The sequence below is a fragment of the Lissotriton helveticus genome, chromosome 12 (assembly GCF_964261635.1).
Source record: "Lissotriton helveticus chromosome 12, aLisHel1.1, whole genome shotgun sequence".
Lineage (NCBI taxonomy): Eukaryota > Metazoa > Chordata > Amphibia > Caudata > Salamandridae > Lissotriton > Lissotriton helveticus.
Genome location: NC_136073.1, coordinates 608629817 through 608647472, shown reverse-complemented (window position 1 = coordinate 608647472; position 17656 = coordinate 608629817). Strand labels below are relative to the sequence as shown.

Here is a 17656-nt window from a genome sequence, read left to right as displayed (position 1 = left end):
GGTCTGCGCGATGGGTAACCAATGAAGATCTTTTGGAGCAAGCGAGGCAGAGGCTCTGCGTTGTCTGTTTAATGCAGGCTTAGCTGCGATTACTTGTATCCTTTGCAACTTTTTTAGCAAGGAGACTGGGGCTCCCAGGAGTAGGGAATTACAATAATCTAATCTGCTCATAATAATACTCCTTACCACATGAGGTCTAGCTGAAGCTGTTAAGAAAGGGAGTATTTTTCGAAGAGCTCAGAGCAGAGATAGGCAAGTGCTCACTGTTTTATTCACTTGCGATTCCTGTTGTAGGTTACTATCTAGTAGTACTAGACTACGAGCTTTCTTAACAGGCAGTTGGGATTATTTGCAGAGACTGGCCAAAAATCTGCTGGTAAAGGATGGGGAGCTTTACTTGCAGCACAGCATAATACTTCTGTCTTATCACCATTGAATTGCAGAGAGTTATCTCTGAGCCAGCCTGCTGTTTCCCGCATACAGCTATGAAATTTTTCCAAGGGGACTACATTATTGCCCTCAAATGAGAAGACAAATTGGGTATCATCTGCATAGTTTATAACTTCAATGCCAAAGGATTTTATAAGGGAGATAAGTGGGCGCAGATAGAAATTAAAAAGGATTGGACTTCTAGCCGGACCCTGTGGGACCCCATGTTTTACGGGGCTATTATAAATTTTTAGAGTGTACTACCGCACTTGTAGTACCATAATATGTAAGGAGGCCACATCACCTAGGGACCCCAACAATAATAGATTGAAGGTATTATGGACTTACACACTTACTGCAGTGGTTGACGTCCACCCTTCTCTGTATTTCTTGTCTCCCTCTGTCCTTTTACACAGCGACTACACAACATCTGTAGTCACCCCTGAGTGGTAGCACATCAATAGAGGCACCATTCAGTGTAGATATCACACACCTTGCACAGCACTCACACTAACCGGTCCTGAACAATTGCCACGGTATCCTTATGAACCACTAGGGCAAGAAACATGTTGACCCAGAGAGTAGAGCACAGTTTAAATTGAACAGCCCTAGCCAGGGTAGTGCCTCTCCACTTTTACTGACTTTTTAATGAGGTGGATTACCAATACAATAAAGATTTTTGACTTGGATTACCCAACCTTTTTTAAACTTTAGCACACACTCACTGCACCATATCGACACCACCCACGGGCCACACCCCCCCACTTCACCATACGGCTAAGGAACAAAAGATCTCCGACAAAGAGCCCCTTCACGGGTGCCCGTTGAGCATTGCAGCGCCGGCTCAACGAGGAGCAGGTCCATATGATGAAGCTTGACACCTAGATTGCTGGGTGTGTGAGGACCCAGTTCCGCAAAAGCGGGATCCCCCTTCCCTCTTCCTCCTTTCTTTCAAGACACCGCCAGACCATACCCGCCACCACTCAATAGCTGGTGTGGGACACCAACCACAGAGGAACAGCTCCCAATTTTTGTATTCACATTGACCCAGACGGGCAAGGGACCTGGACCTCTTTAAAAAGCTCTTGTATCCCCCTATTTGTTGAGCGAGCTATTCTGAGAGAGAAATGGCGTCATGGTTACTGGCTGCTGCCTTTTTAGAAGATAGGACTGCAGCCAGTCCAATGCCTTGCCCACAATACCATTTTCCTCAAGTCTCTTGATCAAGATCTTATGATTGACCGTGTCGAATGCGGTTGACATGTCTAGTAACACTAAAATGGCTGTTTGGACATTGTCAGCCCACATTCTAAAGTCATCAAGGACTGTCACCAGGGCCGTTTCAGTGCCATGTCCCGGGCGGAACCCAAATTGAACTTCATCTAGGAGCTTGTTTTCTTTCGCAAATATTGAGAGGGACTTACTCACTACTCTTTCTAGGATAGTAGGGAGATAGATCTATAATTAGAAAGACACTGTGGGTCTAGCGTAGCTTTCTTTAATAAAGGAGACACAACTGACTTCTTCCAGCAGTTTGGGACTGTGCCATTAGCTATCCAGGCTGAAGAAGGCTGATAGTCAGAAACCGGTCCTTGGATGCTTGATTCCGGTCTAGGAAAGACATGGCTTGGTAGTTCGGGCTGGACTGTTCCCATGAGGCACAGGGTCAAGGCTGATTTGCATATAGCCATTGTCTGACCTAGGGTGGTGTGGAGTGAAAAAAAAGATGGATTTAGGCCCAGATCTTTGTACTGGGGTGAATGTAAGACATTGTTCTGCATTCTGTCCATCAACTGTGGTTTTTGCAATTTTCACCCCGAGTGGGCTGGGTATCAATCAATCAATCAAGAAATTTGTATAGAGCGCTACTCACCCGGAGGGTCTCAAGGCGCTTTGGGGGGGGGGGGGGGTCCGCTACTGCTCGAACAGCCAGGTCTTGAGTTGCTTCCTGAAGGAGAGGTGGTCTTGGGTAAGACGGAGGTGGATGGGGAGGGAGTTCCAGGTCTTGGCTGCCAGGTAGGAGAAGGATCTTCCTCCCATGGTGGCTCTTCGGATGCGTGGAACGGCGGCGAGGGCGTGGTTGGTCGATCGAAGTTGGCGGGTCGATAGAAGGTCAGGCGGTTGTTGAGGTACCTGGGGCCTAGGTCGTGGAGAGCTTTGTGTGCGTGGGTGTGGAGGCGGAACGTGAGTCTTTTGCTGACGGGGAGCCAGTGCAGGTCTTTCAGGTGTCCGGAGATGTGGCTGTGGCGGGGGATGTCCAGGATGAGTCGTGCGGAGGCGTTCTGGATGCGTTGGGGAGTCTTTTCTGCAGTTTGGCTGTGGTTCCGGTGTAGAGGGTGTTTCCGTAGTCCAGTCGGCTGGTGACAAGTGCTTGGGTGACCGTCTTCCTGGTTTCGGTGGGGATCCACCGGAAGATCTTTCGGAGCATGTGTAGGATGTTGAAACAGGAAGACGAGACGGCGTTGACTTGTCTGGTCATCGACAGGCAGGAGTCCAGGATGAAGCCTAGGTTGCGTGCGTGGTCCGTTGGTTTGGGTGCGCTGCCTAGAGCCAGGGGCCACCAGGAGTTGTCCCAGGCAGATGGTGATGGTCCAAGGATGAGGACTTCCGTCTTGTCTGAGTTCAGTTTCAAACGGCTGCTCAGACGTGAGTCCCAGGCTCTCCACATCACTGGAGTCAAGCTATCCAGGCTGAAGAAGGCTGATAGCCAGAAACCGGTCCTTGGATGCTTGATTCCGGTCTAGGAAAGACATGGGTTGGTAGTTCAGGCTGGACTGTTCCCATGAGGCACAGGGTCAAGGCTGATTTGCATATAGCCATTGTCTGGCCTAGGGTGGTGTGGAGTGCAAAAAAACGATGGATTTAGGCCCAGATCTTTGTACTGGGGTGAATGTGAGACATTGTTTTGCATTCTGTCCATCAACTGTGGTTTTTGCAATTTTCACCCCGAGTGGGCTGGGTATGCTCAGACGTGAGTCCCAGGCTCTCCACATCACTGGAGTCAAGCTATTCAGGCTGAAGAAGGCTGATAGCCAGAAACAGGTCCTTGGATGCTTGATTCCGGTCTAGGAAAGACATGGGTTGGTAGTTCGGACTGGACTGTTCCCATGAGGCACAGGGTCAAGGCTGATTTGAATATAGCCATTGTCTGACCTAGGGCGGTGTGGAGTGCAAAAAAACGATGGATTTAGGCCCAGATCTTTGTACTGGGGTGAATGTAAGACATTGTTCTGCATTCTGTCCATCAACTGTGGTTTTTTGTTAGTTGGAAACTGGCAGCAGATTTGGTAGAGATAGGGAAAGAGCTCCATTCCAAACACTTTGCACATCTTAAGTGGAAGCGGGTCCAAGGAAGAACCTGAGGAGATACCAGCTGCAATTACATTAAACTCTTCTTGTGAAGGGACCTGGAAGAGCTCCAGATTCGTCGTAATTTCTGTGGCAGATTCTTCATATAGAGTTCTGCTACTAAGTGATACATACAAATCAGCTTTACTAGCCATCTCTACTTCTCTGGGGATATTTAGACCAATTAGAATTTTATTGATTTTTTTCCTCGAAAAACACTGATAGGCCATCCCAAAGCTCTTGTGAGGCTGGGATCTTATTCTTTGCACAGTCAGGGTTAGACATGTCTCTTACTATGCTGAATAAGGTTTTAGACTTATTGGGCGCTTGCAGGATAGTTTCCTCATAATATTTAGCTTTGGTCTTGCCCATCATTTCATTATAGGTATGTAGTAGTTTTTTCAGAACTGCTTTATCTGTCTCCTCATAATTCAACCTCCATTTTCTTTCTGCCTGTCTACATTCTGTCTTCACCAACCTCAGCTCCTCGTTATACCAAGGAGCTGACTGCATTTTTTTGCTTTTAACTTTTTTCAGCGGGCCACCTGATCTAATGTATTCAGATTCATATCATTCTCATCCACCAATTTATTATTATCAAAGCTACTGCCATTAATAAGTCGTGGGAGCTCTTTAAGTTTTGATAGTTTAGACCATTCCCTTCCCAGTCGACTGTTGTTGACCGGGTTGGGGATTTGTTTATTTGGAGAGGCTAGCCTTAGTGAAAAAAGGACCAGAAAGTGGTCTGTCCAACATAGTGGGAGTATCTCCCCCACAGCTACATCTTTTTCGTTGGCGAAGATTAGGTCCAACACATGACCTCCCTGATGAGTGGGACGCAACACCAGCTGTTGCATGTTGGTGTTTTCACAAGTGTGGCGTAGTTCTTTAAAAGCAGTCTCATGGTTTCTATTTTCCCAGAGAATAAAATCTTTGTGGATCATTCATTTGGAATGAGTGTGTGAAAGATTATATATCACATCAATCAGTTCTTGATAATGGGGGGCAACTCCTCCAAGTGGTCTATAACAGAGTATTCCAGAACACAAACAGCCTCGGTTGTCCTTGAGTGAAAACCCAAGTAGCTCAAAAGGCTGTAGTTCCTCTACACACATTGGGGAAAGATTCCAAGTTTCTTTATATATAATTCCTACCCCTCCACCTCTCCTACCCACCCTTGAGTTATGAAATATTTTGACACCCGGAGGGCAGGCCAAGCCTAGCTCAACTTCCCTATCCGGTCGTGTCCAAGTTTCTGTAAGAAACAGAACATCCATATTCTGATCTTCTAGCAGTGAATACATTTCCAGGTGGTGCTTTACAAGGGATCTCACGTTAACCATGCCACAGTTAAGAACTTTTGACCTAACTTCTTTAAGCATATCCTTACCACAAGTCTGTCCCCTGCTATCAAGGGCTGTATGCTTCTGTATACCTATAGCAATAAGTTAATCTCTAGAATAAGTGAGACAGGAGGTAAAAGATGCAGCTCAGCTGGCGGTGAGCGCAACCTGTGCGCGGAGGGGTGCAGACGGGCTTGCCTTTGGCACGCTGCGCGCTTGCATCGTGTCTCCTTAAGTAGGGAGGAGTGCGGCTGACAACTAGAGCGCTAACCAAGATGGCGTAGCTTCCGGTGACCCACTCTTACAGGCGGAGTACACCAGCACACCTTGGTAGCGCTAGGAAAACTAAGTGCAGATGCAAGCTGATAGCGCTAAAGTGGCTAAGTGCAAAGGCAACGTTCACAGGTAATTTTAAAATACTCTTCCTGTAAGTTAAAAATTGTAAACAATCTAAAAACCAGCGCATTCTAAAGTCAGCGGTATTGCTCTAATGGAAACAAAGTTTCAAGAACGTGCAGCAAGTAAACAGTTTCTTTAATAAAAACAGAGTTTCAGGACGCGCAGCGGGTAATCATTCATTTATAAAAGAGCAAAATGCTGTTACTCACAGTGTGCAAAGCAATGGGGTAACCCAGTATCTCTCAGAACCTGGGCATATACACTATAAATAACAATTGGTTCTGACGGGTAGACAATTTCTTTGTAGTTTTTGTATTTAAAAAAAAAAGGGCATGAAATAATAATGACAAGTGAACAAACACCTCAAAATGAACGGAATCTTACTGTGTATTTAAATTATTCATACAGCTGTTCAGAAATTACCACAACAAGACTAAATGAACAAAAGGCTGTCCGGTAATTCAATCAATAAGAACGGCGCATGTGAGCGTGATTATAGTGACATAGTAAGTGTAGTGACAAAGTGTCAAGATGTGTGTATTTAAACACAGGGGTGACATATTACTGTACATATTATTTACAATGAAAGCATCATGAACAAGGTCCAAATTTGAATTCAAACACAATCACCCTTAGTCTAATAATTAAATTATATAGTTTTTTGCTAGAGGGTGTCTTAAGACATGGATTGACAAGGAAGCCCTTGAGGTTTCGACCCTGACAAACAGCATAAGTTGAAGAAGTCAGAAGCGGATCTTCATCAGGACAAGATGGTGTATTGGACAGCCAAATCTTCGATAATTGAAAGACTCTAGGAGGGCAAGTCAAAGGAGTTTAGAGGTGAAAGGCCCTGGAGTGGTCATCTATCTGGATGTCAGAGATGGAACGACCAGGTATCTGAAAATCGAGGAATTCAATGACAGTCGGTGCAGTGATGACGCATCCAACTTGTGGTCCGTATGAGTACGGGAAAATCACAGAAAAGCGTAGCAGTAAATGTCAAAGGCAGCGTTTCAGTAACATTTCACTCACCGTGAAGCCAGCCGATACAGAGAAAGAGACAGAGTTATAATAAACACAACAGTTCACGGTCAACGCCAGACCAAATTAGGGGCCAAGTGCACCCATGGTATATCTCTTTGGATGAAGTGCAGCTATACGGCTTTTGTGAATTCCCAAGGATTTACAGAAGTTGGACAAGAAATAGTACTCCTGGAAAATATTTGTGAACTGCATTTTAGCATGAGGAAATGCGCATGTGTAGATTTGCTCATGCGAAAATCTGAGAGTTTGCAAGTTCACTTTCCCTCCAACCACTTTTTTCTCATCTCTGGAAGAAGGTTTACGTTTGCCATTGTCAGGATTGAATTTCCAAGATTTCTCAGTATGGGAAAAGATTAGAGAAGAGTTGTTGAAAACCCTTAAAACATGCAAGTTAGTAGGTATGCACAGACTCAAAAGGGCATTCTAACCCTGGAACAATTGCTTACCAGTACCTTTAGCCCCAGTATGTAGATCTGCGGAAACATGGCAACATAAGGGGATAGCAAGTATTCAAACACTACTATGGTATGAGCTCTGGCATAATCAGAGATGCTATATCAGAGCTCTTATATAATTAGATTGCTGCCATAATTGGTCGCTGCACTACATGGCACCAAAAGGGCAAGTGGATTTTGTTACAGGACAAGTAGATTTATAAAGGAACCTGCCCCATGGACAAGTATATATTTTATTCAATTCCACACCCCTGCTACCTTTTGCGTGTGCACGAGGAAATTTCATACTGCTGGTGCTGCCACTCATTCCCCACATCTATCTAACTCTTCTTTGTTTTAGGGAAGCTCATATTGCTGCCACCCATGCTGTTCTGATTTTGTGTGTTTCACTGAAATTGTCATTTTCAGTGCTAGTTTGTCCATTCTTAGGTTGATTGCCCACGTTCCAGTTTGAAAGTGAAAACAATTCATGTGATAGCCTCATATACAGGACAAAAGTAGAGGTTGACCAACATAGTGAACATATGATATTGCTTTGTAGTTATAGCAGCTCTCCTTGTTGACACCCTTGAGTAACATGAGTCGGAAACTGATGTTAAATACCCTCCTGCATGGCATCTTGTATCCAGATTATCGTTTACTTTTATTTTTCAGGTCCCGTGTTTGTTGAGTTTCCCATCGACATTCTTTATCCTTATCACGTGGTGCAGAAGGAGCTGTCCCCTAAAGGGGCTCCCAAGGGCGTTATGGGAAGAATCATTAACTGGTGAGTACAGCATAAGCGCATGGGGTATTGCATCTCTAGAAAGTAACACAAGAACACTGAGCTTAATTAACATCAAGTTTAGTGACATGATACATGCATAGTAGTGATTGCTGCAGTCAAGTAATACAGTTTTCTGTGCTGTTGAGTAAAACCTTAAGATTTTTTTGGTGATGTGATTACTATCTCTTATTGAAGAACCGTTGTATTGAGATTGCCAATTTGCCTTGCTGATATAATGTTGGACCTTCTTGTTTTCTGTATTAGGTATCTGCAGAACCATCTCAATAATCTGTTTGCTGGAGCCTGGGAGCAGCGAGACCTTTCTCCCATTCCTATCCATATTCCTCAGGCAAGCGCAGAACAGGTGAGACATTCTTTTTGGTTGTATGGCTCCATAACGCATGCCGTTACATCGCATGTCATTACAACGTGATTGTAACAACGCAAGTGTTGTTCCAACGCGTTACCATTACAATGCAAACTTTACCCACACATATACCTTTACAAATGTTTCCTTTACAACAGGTTTTGTTGTTAAAGCATGTTTTGTAAAATCACATGCGTGGTTAAATTGATGATTGAAAATATAAATATTTTACAGGTAAATAGATACAGGGTTTCAAGGTTTCTTTATTTGCTGCATAGTTACTTAAAACCATTGCAATTTTACTGCATAAAATACTGAATACAAAAATATATATACATTTTTTTTAACAATATATGTATGATTTCCACCTTTTTCACTTCCTTATTGTTATATTTAAAAAAAGTTATGAGAGGAACTCTTCAAGTTAAAACCAAATGAGACCCATTGGTAGATACGACTTTACAGATATAAAATAAAAATTGATTGTAAACATGTTATATGACCTTAAATAATTTGATGCTATAAATACAGTCTTGTGTTCCTTTGGATCAGCCATGGAAATCTTTTTACCGGTTGCTGCGTTTGATTTGTTCAGATTTTCTCCATTCGTTGCGAGGATTTTCCCTTACCCCCTGGCAGTTTGTCCTTGTACGAACTAGATTGGGACATGCTCCTGTCATTGGTGTACTGCAGTGCCAGTGCCTGGTTCAGTTTTTGTTGTTTTTAACATTTTTTGATCAACTAGCATAAGGAATTTTACCAATCTGCAGTTTAGTTGTATATTTTCTGGGTTTAAACAGGCTAGCACCGCTTGTTTCCTGGTGCAGATGCCTTTCTGTTTTAGGGGTTCTTTGAGAAACTGTTGCCGAGCTTGTTGCAGTTCCTTGCATAAGCAAATCGGGTGTAGTATGTCACCTTGTTTGGCTTTGCATAGCCTGCACGGCTCTTGTGCTAGTGTCCTTAGCCATGGTGGGAAATGCTGAGCACATGGAAAGATTCCCATCCTATGCCTCAAAAAATTAATTTTTATAGACTTCGGGTAACCTTGGCTAAAAAAAGGTTGTGGAGCCAGTGATTTATAATAGTTGAGAGTCATCCAGGCGTGCGATCTGTTTGAGAAGCTTGCTTTGTCCTCCACCAGAGAGATTTGTTTTAACCCCTTCGATGCTGATGACGAGCTCAGCTCGTCATCAGCTACGGCGCTCCTGTGCTGATGACGAGCTGAGCTCATCATGTAACGCGGTATTTTGTAAATTGCCGCACACAGCGGGAAAAGCCGCCGCAGCGATGCGGCTAAGGATTTCCAGACCAGTTTTTTGACATTGTGATGCATCCCAGAGTTCTGTGAGTTTGGTAGATTCTAGGGCTAGCTGAAGATAACTTCTGGCTTGGGAATGCTCCCTATGCTGTATATCCTGCCACAACAGAATTGTTTAGCGTGTTTGTGGGGGCATTTCGGGCCTGGTGCAAGCAGATGATATAAGCACCATATCTAGCTAGATATTGCCGTAGGAGGCCAAACTCCAACCTTATTTGAGCAGGTGATGTGCAGGACAGAAGGCTGAACATGATTCTATAGGCTTTTACCTGCGTATTGTGCAACTCGTTAGCATCCCTTCCCCGCAGTGCCTCACTGCCATAAGCAATTGAGGGGATTAGTTTAGCCTGGACTACTATCAAAAGCGGAGTCAGGGTCGGCCCAATCAGTTTATTTGCAAGATTTTTCATCGTTAGGGCAATCAGCAGTCCTTTCCTTCTCACTTCCTCTTTCTGGCGCCGGAACGACCCTTCCTTGTCATATATAACTCCAAGGTACTTGTATTCCTGAGCTGGATCGTGTTTTGTGCCACCAAGGAACCAATTTCTATGGAGGTTCTTTTTGTTATTTATTATCATTGTCCGTGTCTTGCTCAAGTTTATTTTTGGGTTATTTGCTGTGGCGTAGTTTTGCATTTCCGTCAGTAGATGCTAGAGACCAACTTAGGTGTGACTGAGCAGAACTACATCATCTGCGTACATAAGGTTGGACATTGTTTTCCCTCCTAACCTCGGCGAGTGTGAGTTACAGGCCTCTAGCGCCTTTGGAAGGTCAGCCATATATAAATTAAACAGGGTTGATGCGAGCACACATCCCTGTTTCAGTCCCTTTGTTGTTGGAACTTTCCAGGAGATGTGGGTACCGCCACCCAGTTACACCTGCACCCATGTGTCTGTGTGCAGAAGTTTCAGCATGTTTAGAGTAGGCTGTGGTAAACCCCATTGAGCCACTTTCCCCAATAGTCTCTCCCTCTCCACGTTATCGCTAAAGTCGATACACCATAAGTATAAAGGTAGTTTTAATGCTTTAGCTGCATCGATTATTAGTGAGATTATGAGGATGTTTGTAGATGTGCTGGCCATTTTGCAGAAACCGAACTGGTTCAGCGGTATTATCGAGTTTGTCTCCGCCCAGTTTGTCAGCTCCTCTAGTATAGTGCCCGCAAAGTATTTAGCTTCATTGTCTATTAGAGCTACAAGGCGGTAATTGTTGGGCTCCGACTTGTCACCTTTTTTATGAATTGGCACTATTGTTGAGCCCTTCCATGAATCCGGTATTCTGTTTAGCCGCCTGACTTCCAGAAATAGAAGTTGTAGGATTTCAGCCCAGTCTTAGCTTTGGACAAGGCAGGCGGAATTCCATTCAGTCCCGGAGTCCCTTCCTTCCTCTCCTTGGCAATCTGCTTTTTAATTAAGAGAGGCATAAAGCAATTATCTGTGCCTGAAGGGCTATTTTCTTTGTGTGTCTGCTTCCGCTTCCTCATCTCCGTTTTACTAGCTCCAGCTAGTTCTTCAAATTTCCTGCTATTGGCCGTTTGAGTTCCAGCACTGTCTGTTTGGTTATTAAAGTGTGTAAAAAGGTATTTTACCCGATTTGCTTCCACAATATTTGACACAATACCCTTACGGCGTGGATGGATAATCCCATTCACCATCCTCCAGAAGCGGGCACTGTTGTTGCTGTTTGTGTCGCATAGCAGTTTTGCCCAAAGTACCATCTCGCGCTCACTGTTGATGTTCCATTAAAGACCTTTTAATTTAGCCCTTTGTTCATTCAAGAAGGCTCGTCCAGTAGCGTTCTCTGGGAGTCTTCTCAGCCTGCGCAGACTTGCATTTATTGATTTTTTTTTTTAGATGTTTCAGCTGTAAACTTTGTTCCTTTGAAATTTTATTAATTTCCCAAGCTTTCTTGGAGTTATTTTTTGTAGAAGAAGTTTCTGCATAACGATCTAGTAGCTTGGCAGTGAACTGTTCCCATTGATCTATTTGGTCTTCTGAGCTGAAAACTGGTGAACGAAAGAGTTCGATTGCTGCTTCGGCCTTAGAATTTATATTGTTTGTTGTGCATTTAATCCTTCTTAAGTTGGAGGTAAAGATCGACCCCACAGTTGTGTCCATGCTGATTTGTCTAGCTGCAGTTGCTATTATTTGGAGTTCTTGGGGGCGATGATCGCTATCGCCCTTAACCCCCATTCTGTACCCAGATATATATATGGGAAGAGAGCGAGACTTACAAAGGTGTAGTCCAGTATAGAACTTGTTGTAGGGGAGTAATAAGAGGCAACTGGTGGAGTGTCGTCCGGAAATCTTCAGTTTAAAGCTCGGAGGTTTAAATGTTCTAAATCTGCAAGTGTGCAACTATTGCAATACTTCTTTCTGTGTGGTGGGTGACTTTGTGTGGGAATATTGTGAATTCCATTTTGTATAGCTACCTCCTCTCCTTGTGACGAGCCTATAAGATATTGGTTTAGGTCGTCTGTCAGAATGAAGATCGGGTTTTCCATCACTGTAGCAAGCTTTGCTGCCTGTTCAACAAGTGCTGTTGAATCTTTCACTTTGCGTTTAGGATGGACATATCAATTGATTAGACACACCTCCATTTCTTCGGCCTCTAGAAGGATTGTAATTGTGACTGCTATTGTTGCATTTGACAGCGAGACCATACGGGTTATTAAAGGTATGCTTGTGGTGTAGATGTAGATTGCCACCCCCTCGGAGCAGTGGCCGAATCTGCCCATCCTTATTGCTGGAGTAGCAAAGCAGGTATAGCCTTCAATGTGCTGAGGAGCCAGGAGCCACGTCTCCTGTAGAAAAATTATATCAAAAGTTGTTACATATTGCAGGAAGTCTGGATCCTCTATTTTAGTTGACAAGCCAATTATATTCCACGAGCAAAGTCTGAGAAGAGGCTCCTTCGTTTTGCTGTGGCTTCTGTCTTGCCTATTGCGTCAATGCTCCTCTGTTCATGAGATGATGGTGCGCGATATTGCTTCCTTATTTGAACCTTGGTTTACTCTAGCAGCTGCCCATGGAAATTTTTCGTGTCGGTCCCTGCAGCTGCTGTCACTCTGTTGACGAGATTTTCCCTGTGCTCCTCTGAGTACACAATTCAGGTGTACTTGGTGTGTTTTTGGTACTGGGCTTGGCTTGCTTAGTAGTGGCGATGGATAGGCTGGTTTTTGAAAGGGGACGATATCTATGCCCCAGCTTTGAAATTTACCCAGTTCAGCTAGAATTGCCTCTGCAGTTTTGCTTGTGGTCCACGTTGTTTGTGGCTTCTGGACATCGTGGGTTGGTGGTTTATATGAACTCTATAGAGAGTAAATCTGTTGTCCTTATACCAGCAAGATTAGGTATTGACGCCGTTAATCTTAAAATGTTACCTCGATTTAGTGTGTCCTGATAACCCTTGGAGGTATATAAAGGGTAAAAAACCAGAACCACATCTTCCTGGTGACTGATTTGTTTCGCCGGCGGCTGAATATTTGCTATGGCAGATGGTTCAGGTTGGAATATAGTACCAATTGTATCTTTGGACTCTGTTTCCGCTTTGTTACTTAGTGCTTCTGGAGTGGACTTCTGTTTTCTCGACGCAGGTGAGATTTGTTTAGATTCTTGCCCCCCATGCTGTGCCCATTCACCCGGGAACCTCCAGCTGGAGCTGATATTAGCCAATATGGTAGACCCTTTGGATTCTTTTAACATAGGCTCCTGGTTTGGCCTGACTGGCCTGTTTGTCGTTCCACAAGCTTCTTGTCTGGGCCTGTTCTTTGGGCTCATGATGATGTTTTTGCGATTGCTATTAGCTTTTGGGCCTCGGTGTTGGACGCTTCTCCCCTTCGTTCTTGTGGGTGTGCAGATGTATTAGGTGGAAACCTTGTCTCTCCGAGAGTTTCCTGGCATTGTGTTAGCTGAGTGTTGTGCCCACTATCCAGGTTTGTTGCTGAAAGATTGGTATTGCTAACTTGTTTTGTTTCTTCTTCATATTCGATAGTGGCCCTAGATGCAGCTCTTTGTCTATTGTCTTCTCCCATATTCCCTTCTGCCCTAATTGCAGAAGTCTGATTTAGGGTCTCCTCTAGGTCCGGGGAATGATTGGAGATGATTAGAGACAGTTGTACTTGTTTTACAGAGCTTACTTCAACTGGGTTGTTATCGCAATTGTTGGCTGGGTCTGAGAAGATAGGGAAGTAAGAGGTTGCTATTGTGTGGGTCTTTTGGTTGCGCCCCTTCCTTTTCAGTCGACGGCGTTGCTTAGCATTGAGTTTTGGTGATCCTCCGTTTCCGGGACTACCTTTTTCCTCAGTGACCGCCTTGACGTTTCCTCTGTGCCGATTCCTGATTATTTGGTCGTTAGTTGTTCCCACGAGCTTTTAAAATTGTCCTGTCACTTTGTTGTTTTCCCTCCTGTCGCGCTTTTAATATCCGTTACCAGGCTGCTTAGAATTGAGGGCAGGGTAGATAGTTTATCAATGGCCTGGTCGCAGTTGCATCGAAGATGGGAGCTAGATTGTGCTCTTGTTATTAGACCATTCAAATTACCCAATTTTTCTTCAATGCCGGCAGTAAAAACTGCCAATGTATTCAGTAGAGTTAGTTGGATCTCCATCTTGTCAGACTGAAATTGCAATGTATTAACGGCCAGTTGTATTGTATTTAATAGGGAAGCACGGTCTTTTCTGCTCCCTTTTTAGTTTGTTCTGTGGGGAGTGCCTGCACAGAAAGTTTGGTGATGGTATCCACCCTTCATTCCTGTTCCTGTTCGTTGTTATGTGAATAGGTTCAGAGCATATCCTCCCATTCCTGTGTGTTCAGGTAAGACATAAACGCCCTCCCTTCTTCTTTCTGGTTTGGTTCCGGTGTCCATACTCCTGCTCCTGTTCCTCCATTTTGTATAAGTTGACACCCTTGGTCAGGGGGCGGGGTGTTTATGGGTGATTTAGTGTTTGGTAGGTCCGATCTTTTAGTGGAGGTGCTGTAGCTTCTGAACAAGGTGTTATTTCTGGGACTGGAGTTGATTTCGCTGATTTGCTCAGCGTCTGTTCTCCTTAATGCTTCTTTAATGTCACTCGCTGCCTTTGGTTTTTTCGTGTCCCAGTCCTCGCCCCTAGAATCTAATTTTGGTAGTGGTGTAGAGGTTTCTTGTAGTCTGTAGTCTGCTGTGGGAACCTCCTGAGGGCTACTCTGTTGTCAGATTTTTATTGGGGAAAATCCTAATCTCCCGGGCGCGCCCACAAGAAGTGTGGTTTCTGGCAATTGCACCCTTGGCTGTTGTAGCATGGTCTGTGGATGCTGAATTGGTTGGTCTAGTGCCCTGCTTTCGTCGTTGGATTCTTTAGACTCTGCACTTGGAATAAGAGCTTGGGTCTGCATTGGTAACAGCGGAGATTGCAGACCTTTTAAAGTTGCAGTACATGAAAAAATGGCTGACCCTGGGTCCCTAAGGAAGTTGAATTCCGTATAGATCTTTGGTTGACTGGAGCTTGTACCCCTACTAAATCCTGTCCGTGCTGTAGGCTCACTCCGTTGCTGATCTATTGTTGCTAGTTTTGGTTCAGCACTTTGCTGACTTTTCTTCTTGCCTTTTCTCCCCCTTGTCTTGGATGGCAAAGCCTCTCTGGTTCTGCCGGACCTCATTTAGCCTGTAAGCAGCAGGTCAGCTCTTCCGCAGCCACTTTAGCTTGATCTCAGTCGTCTGCTGGTTGTCGTACCCCGGCACCCTGACTGAGCTTGAGTTTGATGGTATGGTGTAAATAATGTAATGGGATGTGCTGAATGGTTAATCAGTATCTAGAGCGCAAAGTCCGAAACCCAATGTCGAGGCTCCCCCTTTTCAAGCGGTATGCAGCGGAGGGTCTGAGGTCTAAGGCCAAGAAGGGGGGGGTTAGGGTGGATTGGTTCATCGGGTAGAGCTAGTTCAGCCCACCCAATCCTTCCCTTCCCCACACTCACCACTTATGCTGGGTTCGCTGCCCGGGTCTGCCTGGGTTTGCCTGGTCTGACGAGTTTGCAGCAGTGTTTCCCCTGCTGTGCTTCAGACCATTTTTGGTAGACAAATCAGTCCTTCCTGTGCATCCTCAAGATGCAAAGGTGAGACGATGTCAGGATGTAGAAGTGCAGGTGTACCACTGTACCACTAAAAGACTCTGGTAGCTCCTTGCTAGCTCATTGCTAGCTTCCTGCCCTGAGGTAGATCAGGTTGCTTCTCAGGTTCCCCGGCCTCAAAGAGCCTACAGGCCTACCAAAGCTGTGACTGCCGCAGCCTAGCAGCCTGACAGACTCTCAGCTTTCTGCACTCGGCGCATTATGCTTCTGGAGTTGTTTCTGAGGGGTGAAGAATGATGTAGTAGTTGCAATTTACCAATGTTCTCCAATGCCCTTAGTGGTTCCTCACAGTTAAATCTTAGCAGAAGAATCGGATTTCCCGCTGCATGGTGCGGTTATCATCCGGAAGGCTTCAATATGGCTTCTTTGGCAGCAATTGAAAGCTGTAGAAACTGCAATGAGTCGAGGTAGTATGCAGTGATGTGGAACTTCAGTATGGCATTTCTGGCAATTAGCAAATTTGGTGCCACTCTTTGTGGATAGTGTTTTACTTCTCCTGCCCAGGCTGGTTTGGTAGAAATACAGCAGTGCCTATGTGTGCATGCTGCACTGTGACCTAATTGGCTACACTCACGAACGCCGGTGCTGTTCAGATGTGTCAGAGGTCCTTCGGCTACTTAAGCTAGGAAGCCAAGACATTTAGAGCGAGAGGGACAGGCAATGTCATGGAGTTAAAAGTCAGGGAGTTCCTTCACCGACGGGAGGCGGGACAGGCAGCCGGGAGACTCTGACAGGAGCATGTGCAGCCTCCAAGACCGCCTCAGCAAATGAACAATGAGAAAGGTTTCACTCGTACAAAACCATTGAAATTCCTCCGTTATAGTTAGTTGTACTAACTATAACTCGCGCTCCCCCAATCCACTGCTGATGATGTCACATATTACATCATTCATGACATGGTCAGTGACCTCACTGATGACATCTCAATTGACATCACTGATGACATCACTGATGACATCATCCACGTGCCAATCAGATGCATCTCATCATACACTATTATAACCTTTCAACACTCATTATAACATATGGAGTACCATATTTGAAACCATTCACCCACCAATACAAGTTTCTAAAAACTCACTCAGTGATTCCTAGATCTACACACGCATCTAAACACTTACCTATAGATTCACTCATACATACTAACAAAGATCAATAGAACACTATTAAATATACTTATACATCTACATCGACATTACACACCAGGACACATCCTATTCACTTATGCAGTCATCCTGCTCTCTTATGCAAACAATTGATCATACTTACATTTACTAAGCTACACACTTATACAAACACCACTTCATTTATTCATATAGATAGTAACTCATACTTAGTGTGTTATAAAATCCCTATTAAAAGTATACAATTTTCGATACAGTCACTCATACAATCACTGAGTCTTATGTATACTTATTTATATACAACAACTGTCACATACACTGCCCTTTATATTTCTACTTTGTTGGACATGTATCATTGAGCAATATATTTACTCGTCACCACACCCATAAAGAGATTCACTCACCCAAACAACTGTTTCCACATACAGCCTTAACCTCATATACCTACTAAATCAACTATTTACACATATTTGGACAGTCACACACCTCCCAGCCAACCACACGCACATTCACTATCCCATACAAATACTCACTTATCTAATTAATAACTAATATAGACTTTCACAAAGCTAGTAAACAACTTATGTAGTAGTTTACACAACAAGAGATAGAGTGATACAGATATTCATGCAGTTTAATCACTAGCCCATATATTTAGTGAGACACTTTAAATTAGTCACTTAGACAGTTAATCACAGTCCTACTAAATCCTCCATCCATACTCTTATACATCCACCCAGTCTTCAATGCAGATTGCTATATATATAGTACTTATTTAAATATCGAACCAAACTACATTCACCGGATGATGTCATCAGTGATGTCATTTGAGATGTCATCAGTGATGTCACTGACCATTTCATGAATGATGTAATATGTGACATCATCAGCAGTGGATTGTGGGCGCGCAAATTATACTTAGTACAACTAACTATAACGGAGGAATTTCAATGGTTTTG

The 17656-nt window shown here is 44.1% G+C and overlaps 1 protein-coding gene across 5 annotated transcripts in view; it reads left to right on the top strand.

Annotated features, from left to right (window-relative positions):
* HACL2 (2-hydroxyacyl-CoA lyase 2) overlaps positions 1-17656 on the top strand; it is a 526035-nt gene that overhangs the window by 280563 nt on the left and 227816 nt on the right. For all 5 annotated transcript variants that reach the window (XM_078671142.1, XM_078671139.1, XM_078671138.1 and 2 more), the window contains 2 exons: positions 7673-7784; positions 8049-8148. In XM_078671142.1, the coding sequence (XP_078527268.1) occupies positions 7673-7784; positions 8049-8148 (212 nt within the window). The remainder of the gene's footprint in view (positions 1-7672; positions 7785-8048; positions 8149-17656) is intronic.